At 43.4% G+C, this 15869-nt stretch overlaps 1 protein-coding gene across 7 annotated transcripts in view; it reads left to right on the top strand.

The window, feature by feature from the left end:
* Mta3 (metastasis associated 1 family member 3) overlaps positions 1–15869 on the top strand; it is a 114276-nt gene that overhangs the window by 49274 nt on the left and 49133 nt on the right. For all 7 annotated transcript variants that reach the window (XM_028765183.1, XM_028765178.1, XM_028765180.1 and 4 more), the window contains exons 6-8: positions 464–581; positions 6570–6672; positions 9907–10006. In XM_028765183.1, coding sequence (XP_028621016.1) covers positions 464–581; positions 6570–6672; positions 9907–10006 — 321 coding nt within the window. The remainder of the gene's footprint in view (positions 1–463; positions 582–6569; positions 6673–9906; positions 10007–15869) is intronic.

The following is a 15869-nucleotide window of genomic DNA, read 5'->3' as shown; positions in this document are numbered from 1 at the left end:
TGTATGTGTGTATGTGTGTATGTGTGTATGTGTGTATGTGTGTATGTGTGAATGTGTGAATGTGTGAATGAACTCACAGAGATCCCTCTGCCTCCATCCTCTGAGTGCTGGGACTAAAGATGTAACCATAACACCCCAGCCTCATTTTTTTTGTTTTTGAGACAGGGTTTTGCTGTGTAGCTCAGACTAGTCCCAAAAGATCCTCCTGCCTCAGCCTCCCTTATAGCCAGCCCTTCTAGCTTGGCAAAACTCTGTTCTAGAGTAATTAATGACTTTCTTTCATATTAAGACAAATTATAAAATTGTATTTTCTTCTTAAAGGTTAATTTATTCACTAAGATGAAATTTTATATATTCGGAAGTTAAAGCTACGTGATTTCATTACAGAGATATTGGTTTGACTGCTTTACAAAAAGTAGACCAAGCTCAGCTTACTTGTGGCTTTTGTATTTTTGTTTTTCAGGATACCTTCTTCTACTCATTGGTGTATGACCCTTCAGTGAAAACCTTGTTGGCTGACAAAGGTGAAATCAGAGTGGGCCCAAAGTACCAAGCTGACATTCCAGACATGCTACCAGAAGGTATGTGTGCTTTGTGTGCAAGTCCTAGGAAACTGCTGTTCTGAAACATGATGGTTCTTGGAACCTTCATGGAAGACGAAATATAAATGGACAGTTTAAAAGTTTGAGCCTTCCAGTTTTAGAAGCATAAAAAACATTAGAGAATAATCTCCTCACTAGGTCACTCCTTCATGACTTCATGTTAGTGTGTTGTGTGTGCATGCATGCATATGTGTGTGAGTGGGTGTGTGATGTGTGTATATGTGTGGTGTGAGTGTGGGTATGTGGTTTACACAGGTTTGTGTGTGAGTGTGGGGTGGGGTAGGCCAGTGGTCAGCGTTAGGTAGGGTATCTGTCACTGTATCTTCTGAGACTAGACTTATCTTATTTCCCTAGACTGTCTGGCCAGGAAGTGCCAGGGGTCACCCCGTCCTTCTGCTCAGTGCTGCATTACAGCCACGCACTGCTGTGTCCAGCTTCTTTCTTCTGTGGACACTGGAGATAAAAAGGAGATCCCTGTGTTTGTGTAGCAAACTGTCACCCACAGAGCATCTTGCAGGTTCTATGGCTGTTTTTAAATTTTAGATTGTTAGCATTGTGCCAGGCACACTGGCACGTGCCTTTTAAAGTACAGAGGCAGGCTGATTTCTGTTAGCTTGAGGGTAGCCTGGTCTTACATAGTGAGTTCCAGGACAGCCTAGCCAAGGCTACATAGACCCTGTCTCGAAAAACAACAGCAACAACAACAAAAAAATTAAAGTCTTTGATAGTGTTGTTGAACTTTGAATTAATGTGCGATCCATAGTCATTCATATTCCCCCTCTCCTCCTCTGGATCCCACCCTCCCACCCACTCCCGAGGATCAGGGCCTGATGTAGCCTAGGCAAGCACTCTGTCAATGAGCTATGTTTCCAGCCTTCTGTTTGGAGATCCTGACTGCCTTTGACACTAGCTCAGGGGCAATGAAATCCAGTGAGCAATCCATTTTGGTCAGGATTTGGCTGATTTGTATAGTTCACGTAACTGTGTGATTCACTGTTTTAAAATTTTAAATACCTTTTATTAGATTTATCTTATGTGTATATGTGGATCATATAGGTATATGTCACAGTATATGGGTACCTGAGACATCCAGAGAAGGCATAGGATCCCCTGGAACTGGAGTTACAGATGATTTTGTGAGCTTTCTGTTATAGATCCTGGGAACTAATGCAGGCTCTCTAAAATAGAGCAAGTTCCAGGACAGCCAGGGGTACACAGAAATCCTGTGCAAAAAAATAAAAAACAAACAAAAAACCGAAAAATCTATTGCATTTTGTACGTGCATGTGTGTGTGTGCGCGTGTGCGCGCTAAAGTTGTAAGGGGGTGATGGAGTCAGAGAACAACTTCCACAGTGTGGGTCCTAGGGATTCGGCTTGTGAGGCTTGGAAGCCTGTACCTTTCCCTCCTGAGGAATCTCACTGGCCTGACATGCAGTTTAAAAAAAAAAAATCACTAAAGAAGACGTTTGGATTCTTACTGCAACCTCAGCTGCAGTCTCAGTGTTTCTTCACATTTTCGATTGGGCAGCCAACTAGAAGTTTGGTTTAAACCTTCTCTCTAATTAGCATCTGTTAGGAGAAAGGAACCTAAGCATTAGCAGTAGACGTATAAGTGGACGTGAGCCTGGTTGTACGCTTGTAAACCCAGCACTTGTGAGGAAGCTGAGGTAAGAGAGTACTTGAGTTGTTCTGGGTTGCATGGCAAGACTATGTCTTGAAAAATAAAAAGCAACAGACAAACAACAAAACCAAGACACACCGGAGGCATTGCCACCATACTCACAACTGCATACAGCTAAGTACCTGCTGGCAGTGTAGATAAACGGTAGAAAGTGTCATATCTGAGAACAAGTGTTTAAGACTTGGTGCAGTTCGAGCTTTCTAAACCCGTTGACAATCTCCAGTGGGTGCGTTTTGACCAGTGGCCAGATTGCAATTTGCATTGGCATGGGAGGCAGACCTGGAATAATCTCCTGGGTAGGAGGCAGCAGCAGCTTGCCAGAATCTGATACAGGCTTGCTTTTCTGTGACCATGTCAGGATAGATTCTAGAAGATCCAGTGTTTCAGGATTCACTTGCGGCTCACTATCCCTTCAGAAAGCAAACGCCTCAGAGCTGAAATGACGAGCACGCAGCTTGTGAATGAAGATAAAGATTAGATACGATATTTCATAAATTCAGAGAGACCATCCAGTATGAGTTTTCCATAGAACAGCATGTCATGTGGGAAATTTAAAATTACTATTTAAATGCATTATAACACTAGAATTTTAAGGAAGAAGTCTATTCTCTATATGAAATTTTTAGTTGTTAAATGGTTAAACTAAGATTTCCAGATTTTGGTAAAACATGGCTAATAGGGCTTAATTATAGTCTTGGGAAGTAGTTTGACGTGTCTAACTTAACTTTTTCTTTTTCTTTAAAAAAAGAGTCTGTGGGCGGCGGTAGGGGCGCACGCCTTTAATCCCAGCACCAGGGAGGCAGAGGCAGGCGGATCTCTGAGAGCAGCCAGGGCTACACAGAGAAATCCTATCTCGAAAAAAACAAAAAGAGAGAAAAAAAAAAAAAGAGCGAGCATGTGGTTGTGCCTTTGGCATTGTGACAAGAGGATGACACACCTGTCACACTGGAGTGTGACTTTCAGAAGGGGATCTGTTTTGAGGGCTAAAGAATTGATGTTTTTACGTGTTTTTAAAATAAGATCATTTCACCTGTAGTCATGAAATAGGAAAATGTTGACAGATAGAGAAAGAAGAGTGATCTGTCCCTTCAGGGTTCCTGCAGTGCTCAGAGAGGACTGAGGAATTCCAGAGGAGCCCCTCCATCCAGCACAGGCCTCCATGAGGCTGGTTTTATGGCTTCACAATCTGCTACATGCTCTGCTATGGAAGAAACGTATGGGGAGCTTACCCTCTAGATAAGCAGTGGTGTTCGAAAAAGGGAAAACAGTCCTGCACCTTGAATTTGGTTTTTAATTACACTGAAACTCTGTCAGAATGGGCATCCCAGTGGAGGCCTGGCCTCAAGGTTTAAGCAGATAAAGATCAACCAACCTTTGGTTCCGTGCAAATGTCAGAGGAGCCTTCACTTTGGCCCTTGCATTTTATTCATTTGACTGCTCTCAGAACAAGTGCCCCAGGTTTTGAAAGTTCTGTCCATTTTTTCCCTGTAAGCAGTGTTATTTTCTTTTCTCTCCCTTTCTTTGATGATTGAACGCGGGACCTCACACATGCTAGACAAGAGCTCAACCAATGAGCTACACCCCCAGCTCAACTGTGTTGTTTGCAATGGCTAATTTTGTAGAATGCAGATCGCTCAACACTGCTAGAAATTGATGGGCTTAAATAGGAATCTCATGCTGGGAGGAAGAAAAAGCTGAAGCCTGGTGCCAGCTTGGAGCCCTGTTCTCAAGGAGAGAGACTTGACAGTTTGTTTTGGTTTGTTTTTTTGAGAAGGATCTCACTGTGTAGCCCTGGCTGGCCTGGAACTCACAGAGATCTGCCTGCCCCTGCCTGCCAGGAGCTGGAGTTCATGGTGTATGTCACCATGCTCAGCCTCACACAGTTCTAACTTTCAGGAGGTGTGGAGCAGAGTCAGTGGTGGGCGGGGCCACACCACATCTTTGTCAAAGTGCTAAGCTACAACACTTAGCTGTGGTCCTCTGCTTAATCCAACATCTCATGTCAGGGCCATGAAGATGGGCTTGGAAGAGCATTGGGTCTCCGCCCTTCCTCCTAGCATGGACACATTTAATATTCTCCCTTTAAATTTAATTATAAACAGATATATATTGCAGACATGTTGAACAGTAATTCTCAACAACAGGACAGGTTTGTCCCCTAGGGAACACTAGGCAATGTATAAACATTATCATCATATTGGTGAAGAAAATAGGTAAGTGATATTCTACAGGCACACCTTAGGTACAGTTCACTGATGCTGCCAGACATGGGAGAATGCACAGAAAGCATTCAGCCCCAGTTGTCTTAGGGTTCATTGCTATGAAGAGACACCATGACCAAAGCGACTCTTATAAAGGAAAACATTTAACTGGGGCTGGCTTACAAGTTCAGAGGTTCAGTCCATTTTCATCATGGCGGAGAGCATGGCATGGTGCTGGAGGAGCCCAGAGTTTTATATCTATTTCCACAGGCAGCAGGAGAGTGAGCAGAACTTAAGCATAGGAGACCGCAAAGCCTGCCTGTATAGTGCCAACGAGTCCTCCAACAAGGCCACGCCTCCTGATAATGCCACTCCCTATGACCAAGCATTCAAGCACGAGTCTATAGGGTTGTTTCTATTCAAACCACAAATGTCTAGCTTGAGAAAACTCGCTATAATGGCTTCTTAGGACTGAAAGTGTTTAGTTAGTGTCAGTTATAACTTATATGATTATAATACTTAAAATTTCAACTGTATATTACTACATGCCCTAATATTTGTCTATGTTATGTGATACAGGGTCTTACATAGCTTAGGTTGGCCTCTTCCTGACTTTATCTCGCAAGTGTTGATAAAACCACCAAGCCTGGTTTTATGTAGTATTGGGGATTGAACTTAGGGCTTTAGGCATGTTAGCAAGTGTGTAACCAGCTAGGCTTTGTCGCCAGTCCCTGCTTCTCTACTCAGCTGTTCTTGTGGTGTTGAGGAATCAAAGTTGAGCTCAATATTGTATGGTTTACTATTGCTGTGTTAGAACCCATGCACAATTAGTCATATTTCTTATTAGCTTAAAACTGTTTGAATTGCAGATTAATAAAATAATTTATCTGCTTCCAAAATTAAGTTCCTATAAATTTATATTATGAGAGAGTTGTGTAAAAATGCTATCAGAAAGACTTAAAACTTTAGTCTGGATTCCTATTTAAGCCCATCTTTGCTTTGGAAGTTCTAATAATTATATAAATCTACTGCCAATGTTATTTGTATTTCTTATTTTCATTGTCACAACGAATGTGATTTTTTCTCATTACATTTTCTTTGGAATTCCACTGAGCTTTTTCTATTCATATTTATGATGCTATTCTAGTAACTTATTACTCCATTGATTCATATCTCAGTATATCAGCCAGAGCTTTTCAAGCAATATTCAACAAAAATGGTGATAAATGGCCTCCTTGAGTGTTTCTGATTTAAATATAACATAAAAAGTGCCAGGTAGTGGTAGCTAAGATGAATTTCATTTAAAGCAGATCTTTCCAGCTGTCCATGAAAGGGCTTCTAGGATGTGAGATACATACACCTTGGTCCTTCAGCACAGGATTACTGCTGGGGTGGGTAAGGAATATACTGAAGAAATAGTTTATGCTCCCAAAAGTCTTCAAATGGTTAGAGAGGATCTGTACTATGTAAGAACATTTCTGGATCTATGTTTTTCCAAGTTTATGTGATTAAAAAAAAAAAAGTGGAAGCTAGACAGTCTTGCAGTTGCTGAGCTAACAGCCTCAGTGTGTTCATTTTCCTGTCTCTACCTCCAAGGTGGAGGGATTATGGCATGCACCGCCACACCTCGGATCTCAGGGGATGCAACCGAGTGTAGGTTTGTCTGTATCACGATCTCTGTACGCCTTATCAAAGGATGTACTCAGATATGACTGCTACATACCTGACATTTGAGCATTTCTGTTTTTGTTTGTTTTTGGTTTTTGTTTGTTTGTTTGTTTTGTTTTGTTTTTCGAGACAGGGTTTCTCTGTGTAGCCCTGGCTGTCCTGGAACTCACTCTGTAGACCAGGCTGGCCTCGAACTCAGAAATCCACCTGCCTCTGCCTCCCAAGTGCTGGGATTAAAGGCGTGCGCCATCACCGCCCGGCAATTTGAGCATTTCTAACACATTGGTAACCATAATGCCAACCTTATGCTACAGTGTCAATAACAACAACCACATGTTACAGTGTCAGCAACTATAGAACAACAACCATGTGCTACAGTGTCAATAACAACACTCCCTTTCCTTTGTCTTTGGGCAGGAGACTCAGATGAGAGGGAACAATCCAAATTGGAAGTTAAGGTTTGGGACCCCAATAGTCCACTTACGGATCGACAGATTGACCAGTTTTTAGTTGTAGCCCGGTGAGTATGGTGTTATACAGTTAAGTCTATGTGAAAGAACTTATGCTTATGGATGGTTTGAGAGAACTCACACTTATGGACGGGTCTGGGTTTTGTTTCGTTTTTTTTTTTTTTTTTTTTTTTGAGACAGGGTTTCTCTGTGTAGCCCTGGCTGTCCTGGAACTCACTCTGTAGACCAGGCTGGCCTCGAACTCAGAAATCCTCCTGCCTCTGCCTCCCAAGTGCTGGGATTAAAGGCGTATGCCATCACCGCCTGACCATGGACAGTTCTTAAAAAAACCACTTATTTTTATTTTACGTGTATGAATATTAACTTGCGTGTATGTAAATATACTAGATGTGTACCTGTTGCTTTTGGAGACCAGAAGAGGGTATCCGTTATTCTGGAACTAAAGTTATAGACATTTGTGAGCTTCCATGTGGGTGCTAAGAACCAAATCCTGGTCCTCTGTGAGAGCAACAGTCTCTCCCACACGTCCTGAATCTCACTGCTAATACCTCACAGGAGAAAAGCATCCTGGGCACTAGAGGCTGCGCATGCAAATGGCTTTAGTAGAGTCTTCATAGCATCTCCACTGTGGAGATATCCAGGTGGAGGTGTAATATTGTCCAGTTGAAGAGATGAGGAGGCAAAAGAGAATGCCATCTCAGAGAACACGCGTTAATATTACACCAACAGCATAGACGGTTCCAAGCAGAATTAAACAAGGGGAGAGGTGTGCAGCCATGGGCGGGGCCTGTATAGACCTGTAATCCAGCGTCTGTGAGGCAAACAAACACCAAGGATTTCGAGTTTGATGTTGTCTGAGCTGCCATACTAAATTCCAAGTCAGCCTGGGCTACAAGAAACCTGATCTCAAAACAGCAGCATGTCTAGTGTGTGTGTAGCTTCATGTCAGGAACACTAACCTGTGGTCTTAGAATCCTGGTGGTGGCAGGAATGATGGTGGAAAGCCAACCTCAGCTTCACAGTGAGACCCTGGTCGTGGAGTGATTTTTATATCTGTAGTTATTGTTAGCTTTTGTTTGTTTGAAACAGGGTCTCATTGTGTAACCCTGATAGCCTGGAACTCAGAGATTCCCCTGCCTCTGACTCCTGGATTGAAGACCTGAGTCATCACAAACAGCCCCTGTTAGTCTGTTTGGTTTTTTGTTTGTTTGGTTTGGTTTGGTTTTTTTAGAATTTGGGATGGTGGGTTCTTTTGGGAAGAGTGTGATTACCCACTTTCTGATTCTTCACTTGGGTGTTGGCTGAACTCTGGTCACATTCACTTTGTGAGAACCAAGTATCTGTATAGTATGGTAGGGTTTGTTTTTATTACATACTAGATTTTAAAGGAAACCGATATGAAGAACTATGTTTTCCAGCTATCACGTTTAGCAAAGCAGGCGGCCTGTGCATCCTGTGCCCCTGGGGTTAAGGCTCCTTGCACACAGAAAGGCTCTAGAACATGACAAATGGAAATCAGTGCTGTGTAAGTTGCTTTTTAAAAAAAAATGATATAGTAAAAAAATTTATTATTTTGAGTCACCACAGGAAGGGGTTTCTGTTATAACATTCTATGTGAGAAACGTTACTGGGATTTCACAGTTGGTATTTAGAACTTGCTTCGCAGTGGTAGTCAAACGCTCAGTTAATTTCCTCTTCCTATTTTTGAGCACATCTGAATACCAAATGATCTGTCCCACGGCATTTTAGACTCGTCTTCCCTTCCATTTCTATGACCACACAGGTTTGAGTGTTTTTCTTTTTTTCCTTGCTTGAATGATAATTACCTACATATGCTCAAGTGCTTGGAACCAGAGCTTTTCAGAATCAAGGTCTGTGGTTTGTTTCGGGTTTGGTGTCTGCATGATGAGTTGTCTTGGGGATGGATCCCAAGACTAAACATGAAAGTCTTTTTATGTTTCATATGTGTTTTACAGAGCCTGAAAGGGATTTCATATAATATCTTTTTGTTGTTGTTTTGTTTTCAGATAGGGTCTCACTATGTAGCCTTGGCTGGCCTGGAACTCACTATGTAGACCAGGCTGGCTCCCAACTCCTAAGAGATCTTCCTGCCTCAGCCTCCTGAGGACTGGGATTAAAGAGATTTGCTACCACAGCATCTTTCATGCAGACAAGCTTGTACAGGAAACAAAGCTTAGAGCGGAATTATTTATGGTGTCATGTCAATACGTCTCAGGATTACTCAGTCTGTTTTAAACTTTAAAAGAGAAAAATACTTTTAAAATGATACTTAATTTCAAAATATCCAACAACTTGTTTCCCTTTCTTTTACAGTTAATGATTTACTACCCAAAGCACACACTTCCTCCTCCTTGGTCTCTGCTTTAGTTCCTGCTTCCCGTTAAAACCTAAAGGCAGGGCTGGGGACATGGCTCCCTCAGTGAAGCTCACTCTGTAGAGCATGAGGCCTAAGTTCAGTCCTCGGGACCTGTGGGTGCTGGATGTGTGCTCAGAAGCCCAGTGCTGGGAGGCAGGCGGGAGACCCTGGAGTTCCTGGCTTGCTGTCCTAGGTGCAAGCCCTTAGGTTCTAGTATGAACGACTCTCTCAAAAATAAGGGGGCAACTCCTACCACTGATGCTGGAGTTGACCTCTGCTTTCTGCGTGTGCACACATATGCATACAGGTTGCATTCCCCATAACACACACACTCATGGCTCATGCACGCCCATAAACACACACATCCACGCACACACGCGCACACACACAAATTATAAAATGGAAAAATAACAGGCAGTGCACTGGTTAGTTTTTTGGCAACTTGACATAAGCTGAGGTCATCTAAGAAAGGAGAACCTCAGTTGAGAAAACACCCCTCTCAGATTGGCTGTCTAAGGTGTATTTTCTTGATTAGTGACTGATATGGATAGACCCAGCCCACTGGGAGTGGTGCTCCCCTAGACAGGTGGTCGTGGGTCAAAAGAACAAACAAGCTGAGTAAGTAAGCCCTGGGCACCCCTGGGCACCCTGGGGAACAGCCATCCTCCGTGGTCTCTGCTTCAGCTTCTGCTTCCTTTTCCTGCCTTGCCTTGCCTCAGTGCCGGACTGTGACTTGGGACATGCAAGGCAGATAAACATGTTCTCACCTAAATTGCTTTTGCTCATGGTGTTTATTCTAGTCCTAGAAAGCAAGCTGGGCCGGAGGGGCCGGAGAGATGATGATCTTTTATTAAAGGAGTAGTAGGCTTACTGTTCTCTTACTGTTCTGTCTGTTTGCCTTCCTCAGTGCTGTCGGAACGTTTGCCCGGGCCCTGGATTGCAGCAGCTCCGTGAGGCAGCCCAGCCTGCATATGAGTGCGGCCGCAGCCTCCCGAGACATCACCTTGGTAAGAAGCCTTTTTCTCATTTGGGGTTATCTTTTGCTGCTTGCTCAATTATAAAACCATTATAACAGTTCTGGAGACTTGGAGATCTCTGGCTGTTAGCCCTTGACTATGAAGTTGACTCAGGTTAGCAGTTGGTTAACTGGGTGACCTCTTGTGAGCCGAGACAAACAAACAGTGTTAGGGAGTGGGTATAGAGTGGTGGGGACACACCTCGCCTTCTGGCGTGTGGTTTCTTCTAGCTTTGTGCTTTTCCCTGTTCATCTGTCTACTTGGCCGTAGGTCATGTACAGTATTTTATTCTTTTTATACATAAGGTATCACTGTTGCTCTCACTATTGAGACTATTGCTGTGGTAACTGCATTTCAATTCTTAGTGTTTAAATATTGTGTTTTATTATGACATTTTCATACTTATTATATTTTGCTCATATCCAGGCATTTCACACACACTCCCGAGCACACTCAAATGTTTATTTAAAAAGACATTTGAGCTATACAGAGAAACCATGTCTCGAAAAACCAAATAAATAAATAAATAAATAAAAATTAAAAAAAGACATTTGAGACAGGGACTCTCGTAGGCAAAGCTAGCCTTGAGCTCACTGTGTAGATATGGGGGACCTTGAAACTCTGGTCTTCCTGTTTGTATCTCAGAGCCAGGATTACTTGGTATAGGTTTTATTGCTGTTTTAATTTAACTTTGTGTTGTGTGTGTGAGTGCATGGCGCATGTAAATGAATGAATGTATCATGGTGTTTGGGTTGAGGTCAGAGAACAACTTCGTTCTCTCCCTCTACCTTTACATGGGTTCTGGGAATTGAACTCAGGGTGTCAGGCTTTAGCAGCAAGCACCTTTTACCTACTGAGCCATCTCTCCCGCTCCTGTTGTTTTTGAGCAAGGTCTCACCCTATAGCCTAATCCAACCTGTAGCTGCTAAAAATCCTCTTGCCTCAGCTTTTCAAATGCAGAGATAGAAGATTTTGGGGGGGGGGTTGTTGTTTTGTGGGATTTTTTTTGTTTTGTTTGAAGATAGGGTTTCCCTGTATAGCCCTGGCTATCCTAGAACTTGATCTATAGACCAGGCTGGCCTTAAACTCAGAGAGAGATCTTCCTGCCTTTGCCCCCCAAGTGCTGGGATTAAAGGTCCTGGGCCATCACTCCCTAGTGTTGCTCAGATTTAAGATGACCTTGAACTCAGGGGTCAGGAGAACCTCTTGCCTGAGCCTCTGTGGCTGGTTCGCATTATTCATGGTTCTCATTATTCATGGTCTATTACACATATAAACATTTTTCTTTTGTTGTTATTCATAATTTTGTATTTTAAATTTCACAACATCTTTTGTGAACTCGTGTTCAATTATTATCTGCTACAGCCGGTATTGATTGGCGTGCCGACTCGGGCTGACTTCGGGGCCCTGCTCCTTCAGAATGTGGCTGCATGTTGCAGAATCGCTACATACCAGGGTGGAAATTTATAACCCCAAATGCAATCCCAGTGTGACCTGCACTTTTCTTTTTTGTGTGTTTGTGTGCGCGCCCAGCTTTCCTTTCTGCCTGCCTTCTGCCTCCTCTTCCTTAGAACATCAGGGTTGTTTATCTTTCTTGGTTAGCTATTCTTGAAGATGTATGGTGTGTGTGTGTCAGACAGACAGACAGACAGACAGACAGAGCAGAAAGAAACAGAGAGAGAGATAGGGTGGTTTGGACAGACAGACAGAAACAGAGACAGAGGTGGGGCAGGTTGGACAGACAAACAGCAGACAGACAACATATGGAAGACCTTGGCTTCATGTTTAAACTGCTGTAGTTTCAGGTTCATTTGGAATCTTGAGGTCCTAGGAATTTTGTACAAATTGGGTGGGCCTGGTTAAAACTGATGCTTAAACTCTGGATACAGACTTTGGGGGTTGTTTGCCAGATTGGATGTATAAAAAGCTCATAGTGGTCTCCAGTGTCCATTTTCCTTGGGAACTCTTCAAAGGGGACACCAGCAGGCTTTTAGCATTCCTGGACCATTTGCTCATCCAGAACACCTATACTTCTTGTCAATCACCAGTAATATTTTGGGGGCAGGTAACTGTTCAAGCCTGGTTCTGACTTCCTCATTTTGAGGTCTGTTATGAATGCAGCTGCACTGCAGATCTCAAGTGTTGCTAATCTAAGGTATGTAAGATTTATATCGTTAAAAGATATAGAAGACCCTGGATGGTAGTGCACCTCCGAAGTCCTAGCTCTTGGGAGGTAGGGGCAGGCAGATCAAGAATTCAAAATGCAAACAACAAAATCTACTGGGCTCATGGAGGGTTCATCCATGCTCCCCCGTAATGAAACGAGAAATGCTTACATCTAGCTGACACCCTCCCCCTCGCTTGTGTGGTAAGTAGTGCAGTCAAGCCCTGCCTTCTCTCACTGGTAACATCATGGAGGTTTCACACAAAGAAAGATGGCCGTGAAAGTCACCGGTTAGTACGACCATGGTGCTAAGTTGTATGTGTCATGTATCCAGTCTGTCCTGGACTGAAACATTGCTACCCTATTGTCACTGGCATTGGTAGAGTGCCCCCCTGGTCCACCCCTATTTGTGGTGTTGGCCTGCAGAGCAGTGTCAGCATTGTCAGGGACATGTCTTGCTTCCGGAGGGCAGTACTCTGGCTTTGCTCTCCTGCCTGGACTCTGAAAACTAAGTAGCTTGGGGAGCAGAGTCAAAGAAAGACAGATTTGTGTGCTGTGGCCATGAACACCAGGATATTCTACGGGTAATGAACCCAAGGCACCAAACAGTTCATTGGTGACAGGCAGGCTTGCTGACAGCAGGTCTGGACTGAGAGAGGTTGGCTGTGTTGGTTCAATAAGAGCTGGACTCAGGTATTGGAACAGAGCTAATCAATGCCTGTAACAGCCACAGCCGATGTTTTAGAAACACCCCTCACGTCCCTGCTCCCATCCGATGTCCCTGAGGTGTGCCTTCCTCACGCCAGCTCTTTGGACTCCAGTTGGGCGTTATTCTGAGCAACCTCTTTGACTCTGTGTTTGTTTGCCAGTGTGTGCATACTTACACACGTGCATTGTCAGATGACAACTTGGGGAGTTAACTTAGGTAGTCAGGCTTGGTGGCAAGTGTCTTTACACACTGAACCCTGTTGCTGGCTCAAAACATTGCTTTCTTTCTAATATTTATTTATTTATTTATTTACTTACTTACTTATTTATTTAGGCTTTAAGTGTCCTAGTTCAGCCTTGAACTTCCTTGTGTATTGATTTCTGCTGCTCTTGTCTCTCCATCGTGAGCGCTGAGATTAGGGTGTGCATCACGGTGACGGGTGTAATCTGACCCTGCTGACTGGATCATGTCAGATAAGCATTCTGCCAACTGAGACTCTTCAGCCAGTACTTTAGCACTAATGCAGGAAACCTCAGAAGATCACCGAATTTGAATGTGGGAATATAGTAGAGAATTTTAAATACTCCATACCTTTTGAAAAGAGGTTTGGATTTAGGGATGTGAGTTGATAATAGCTTAACCTTACAATACCTTAATAAAACCACGACTTTGTATTGTGGAGTCTAGACGCAGTACAAAGAAAGGCGTGCTATATTCCTGTCAGGTTGACACCACGGTCATTACCTCATTTGCTTTGTCATCTCTCTAAGGCCAAGAGGCCAAAGGACAAACTTAGAGCAAGGGAATGTAAGCATCTACTGGCTTTATTACATTCCTGGCGTCAGACAGTATCTCCCTCCTGTGGCCTCACAGACGCTGGGCCCCAACGTTTGTAGTATGAGACTCCTACTGTGTTTGATCACTTTGGCTCCACTTTGATTTGATCTAGTCTGTGGGGCTTGTGGCAGGCGCTCAGGCCAAAATACACAATGGCCACCTATCAGTTTTAACTACACATGAGTTATTTAAGTGGTCACTTGTCTGTTATTTCCAGACAGCTTGAGAGTAAGTTTCAGACTGGCTATTTCTTTATTACTAAGTATTTGTTCCTAAATAATACTTTCTTTCTGCACTAACGGTATAATGTGGCACTGTGTGTGGTTTAATGAGGGCTTGATTCCAGTTGACCAGCTGTTCCAGTAACGTCCGTCAGAACAGAGGAGCAGCTCTTCCCTGCCCCTAAATCGTGTTCATTGTTTATGACATTTGTCATTTGTGTAATACCCTTTAGTGCTGTGCTGGTGTTTAGACTTTGTAGCTGTGATATTGTACACACACACACACATACACACATGGGGGGGTTGGAGAGAAAGTTTTGTGTTTTCCTTGATAGCTTTGTCATATAACTTTTTATTCAAAAAAATGAGATTTTTCTTGTATGTTTTCTATTTAATTTTCCTCTTTATTTTCTACTTTTAGATCCACTTTGAATAGTCCTTTTCCTAGATTTTTACCCCCACTTTGGAGATGGCTTTGCTGTGTAGCTTAGGCTAGCCCTGAACTGGCCTCAGCCAAATTCATGGCTACATGCCTCACCAGGCATAGTATTTTCTTTCTCTTCTTTTTTTTTGGGGGGGGGGGGTTTGAGACAGGGTTTCTCTGTGTAAGCCTGGCTGTCCTGGAACTCACTCTGTAGACCAGGCTGGCCTCAAACTCAGAAATTCGCCTGCCTCTGCCTCCCAAGTGCTGGGATTAAAGGCGTGTGCCACCACTGCCTGGCTCCTTTCTCTTCTTTTCAATTGGTGTTTCTTTATAGGGGTTTGTGGTCAGAGGTAGCGTGTATGGTATGTTCCCAATTATTTTAATATGTTTCAAATTGTACATTTTTGGAGGTTTGCCTCTAGAAGTCACCCTGGGGAGTGGGCTAGGCTCTGCTCCCACATAGCCCCAAGGGCAAACCATAGTTTGATTCTAACAAACGAGGCTCACTTGCAGAGTATGTGGCCCTAGGGCAACCACAGCAGAAGGTCTGCATCCAACATGGAGATGGCTTCCCCAGGGCTGCACAGACGGTAGATGTGCCCACCACCAGCACCTGACTTTCTCAGCCTATGTACTCTACCCCTCCTGGAGGCCAAGTACAATCAGGGTCAAATTACATACAACTTGCTGGGAGGTGTGGCTGGATACTTGGGTGAGGGTGCCACAAGCCGCCCCACCCCTCCTCAGAAGGAACCTCACTAGCCTTCAAGTGTAACCGTAATGAACATTTGCAAGCAGGCACAGCTGATGGGGGGGGGTGGTTTTGCCTCAGAGCATAGTCTTATACAACAGAGGCGCTTGAGGAGTGGAGTTTGAGGCACAGTCTCATACAGCCCAGGCTAGCCTGAAGCTCAGCCTGTATCTGAGTCTGGCCTTGACCATTTAACCTTCCAGCCTCCACCTCTGCCTGGATTACAGCTGTTCACCACCCACTGTAATTTCTTCTATGGCTTGAAATCAGGATATGTTGTATGAGAAAAGAATCTATTTCCCATTTTTTTTTTTTTAAAAAAAGGACTTTCCCTATTAAAATAAAAAGAAGCATGATCTCTGTTTATTGTTCCCACTGAAGCAAAACTTGAAAGTGGATGGTACATTTTTTATGTATACAAACTTATACTTTGATCACAGTTTTAGATTTATTCATAAGCATTTATTCATATGCTTGGAGGGAAAAGTTGGGTTCAGTAAGTTTGAATTGACTTAATATTTTGAGCTCAGTAGTTTATGCTGGAATTAAAAGTGTAACGTTTTTTATGAAATTGTTCCTGGGCAAATTGATAGGTAGCATTAAACATGTGCCCGGGAGGTGTATGCGGAATCGTGGCCTAAGTGAAGCAGGGATTCTCTGGGAAGCAGATTCTAATGGTGATGTTCAGGCCATGTGTTTATTGAAAGTTCCTTCGGAATCAGCCAGTAAGGGAAACAGGGTCTCCCTG

Source organism: Grammomys surdaster, unplaced genomic scaffold, assembly GCF_004785775.1.
Source record: "Grammomys surdaster isolate TR1022 unplaced genomic scaffold, NIH_TR_1.0 149, whole genome shotgun sequence".
Taxonomy (NCBI): domain Eukaryota; kingdom Metazoa; phylum Chordata; class Mammalia; order Rodentia; family Muridae; genus Grammomys; species Grammomys surdaster.
The sequence above is the reverse complement of the archived record's forward strand: the minus strand, read 5'-3'. Positions and strand labels throughout refer to the sequence as shown.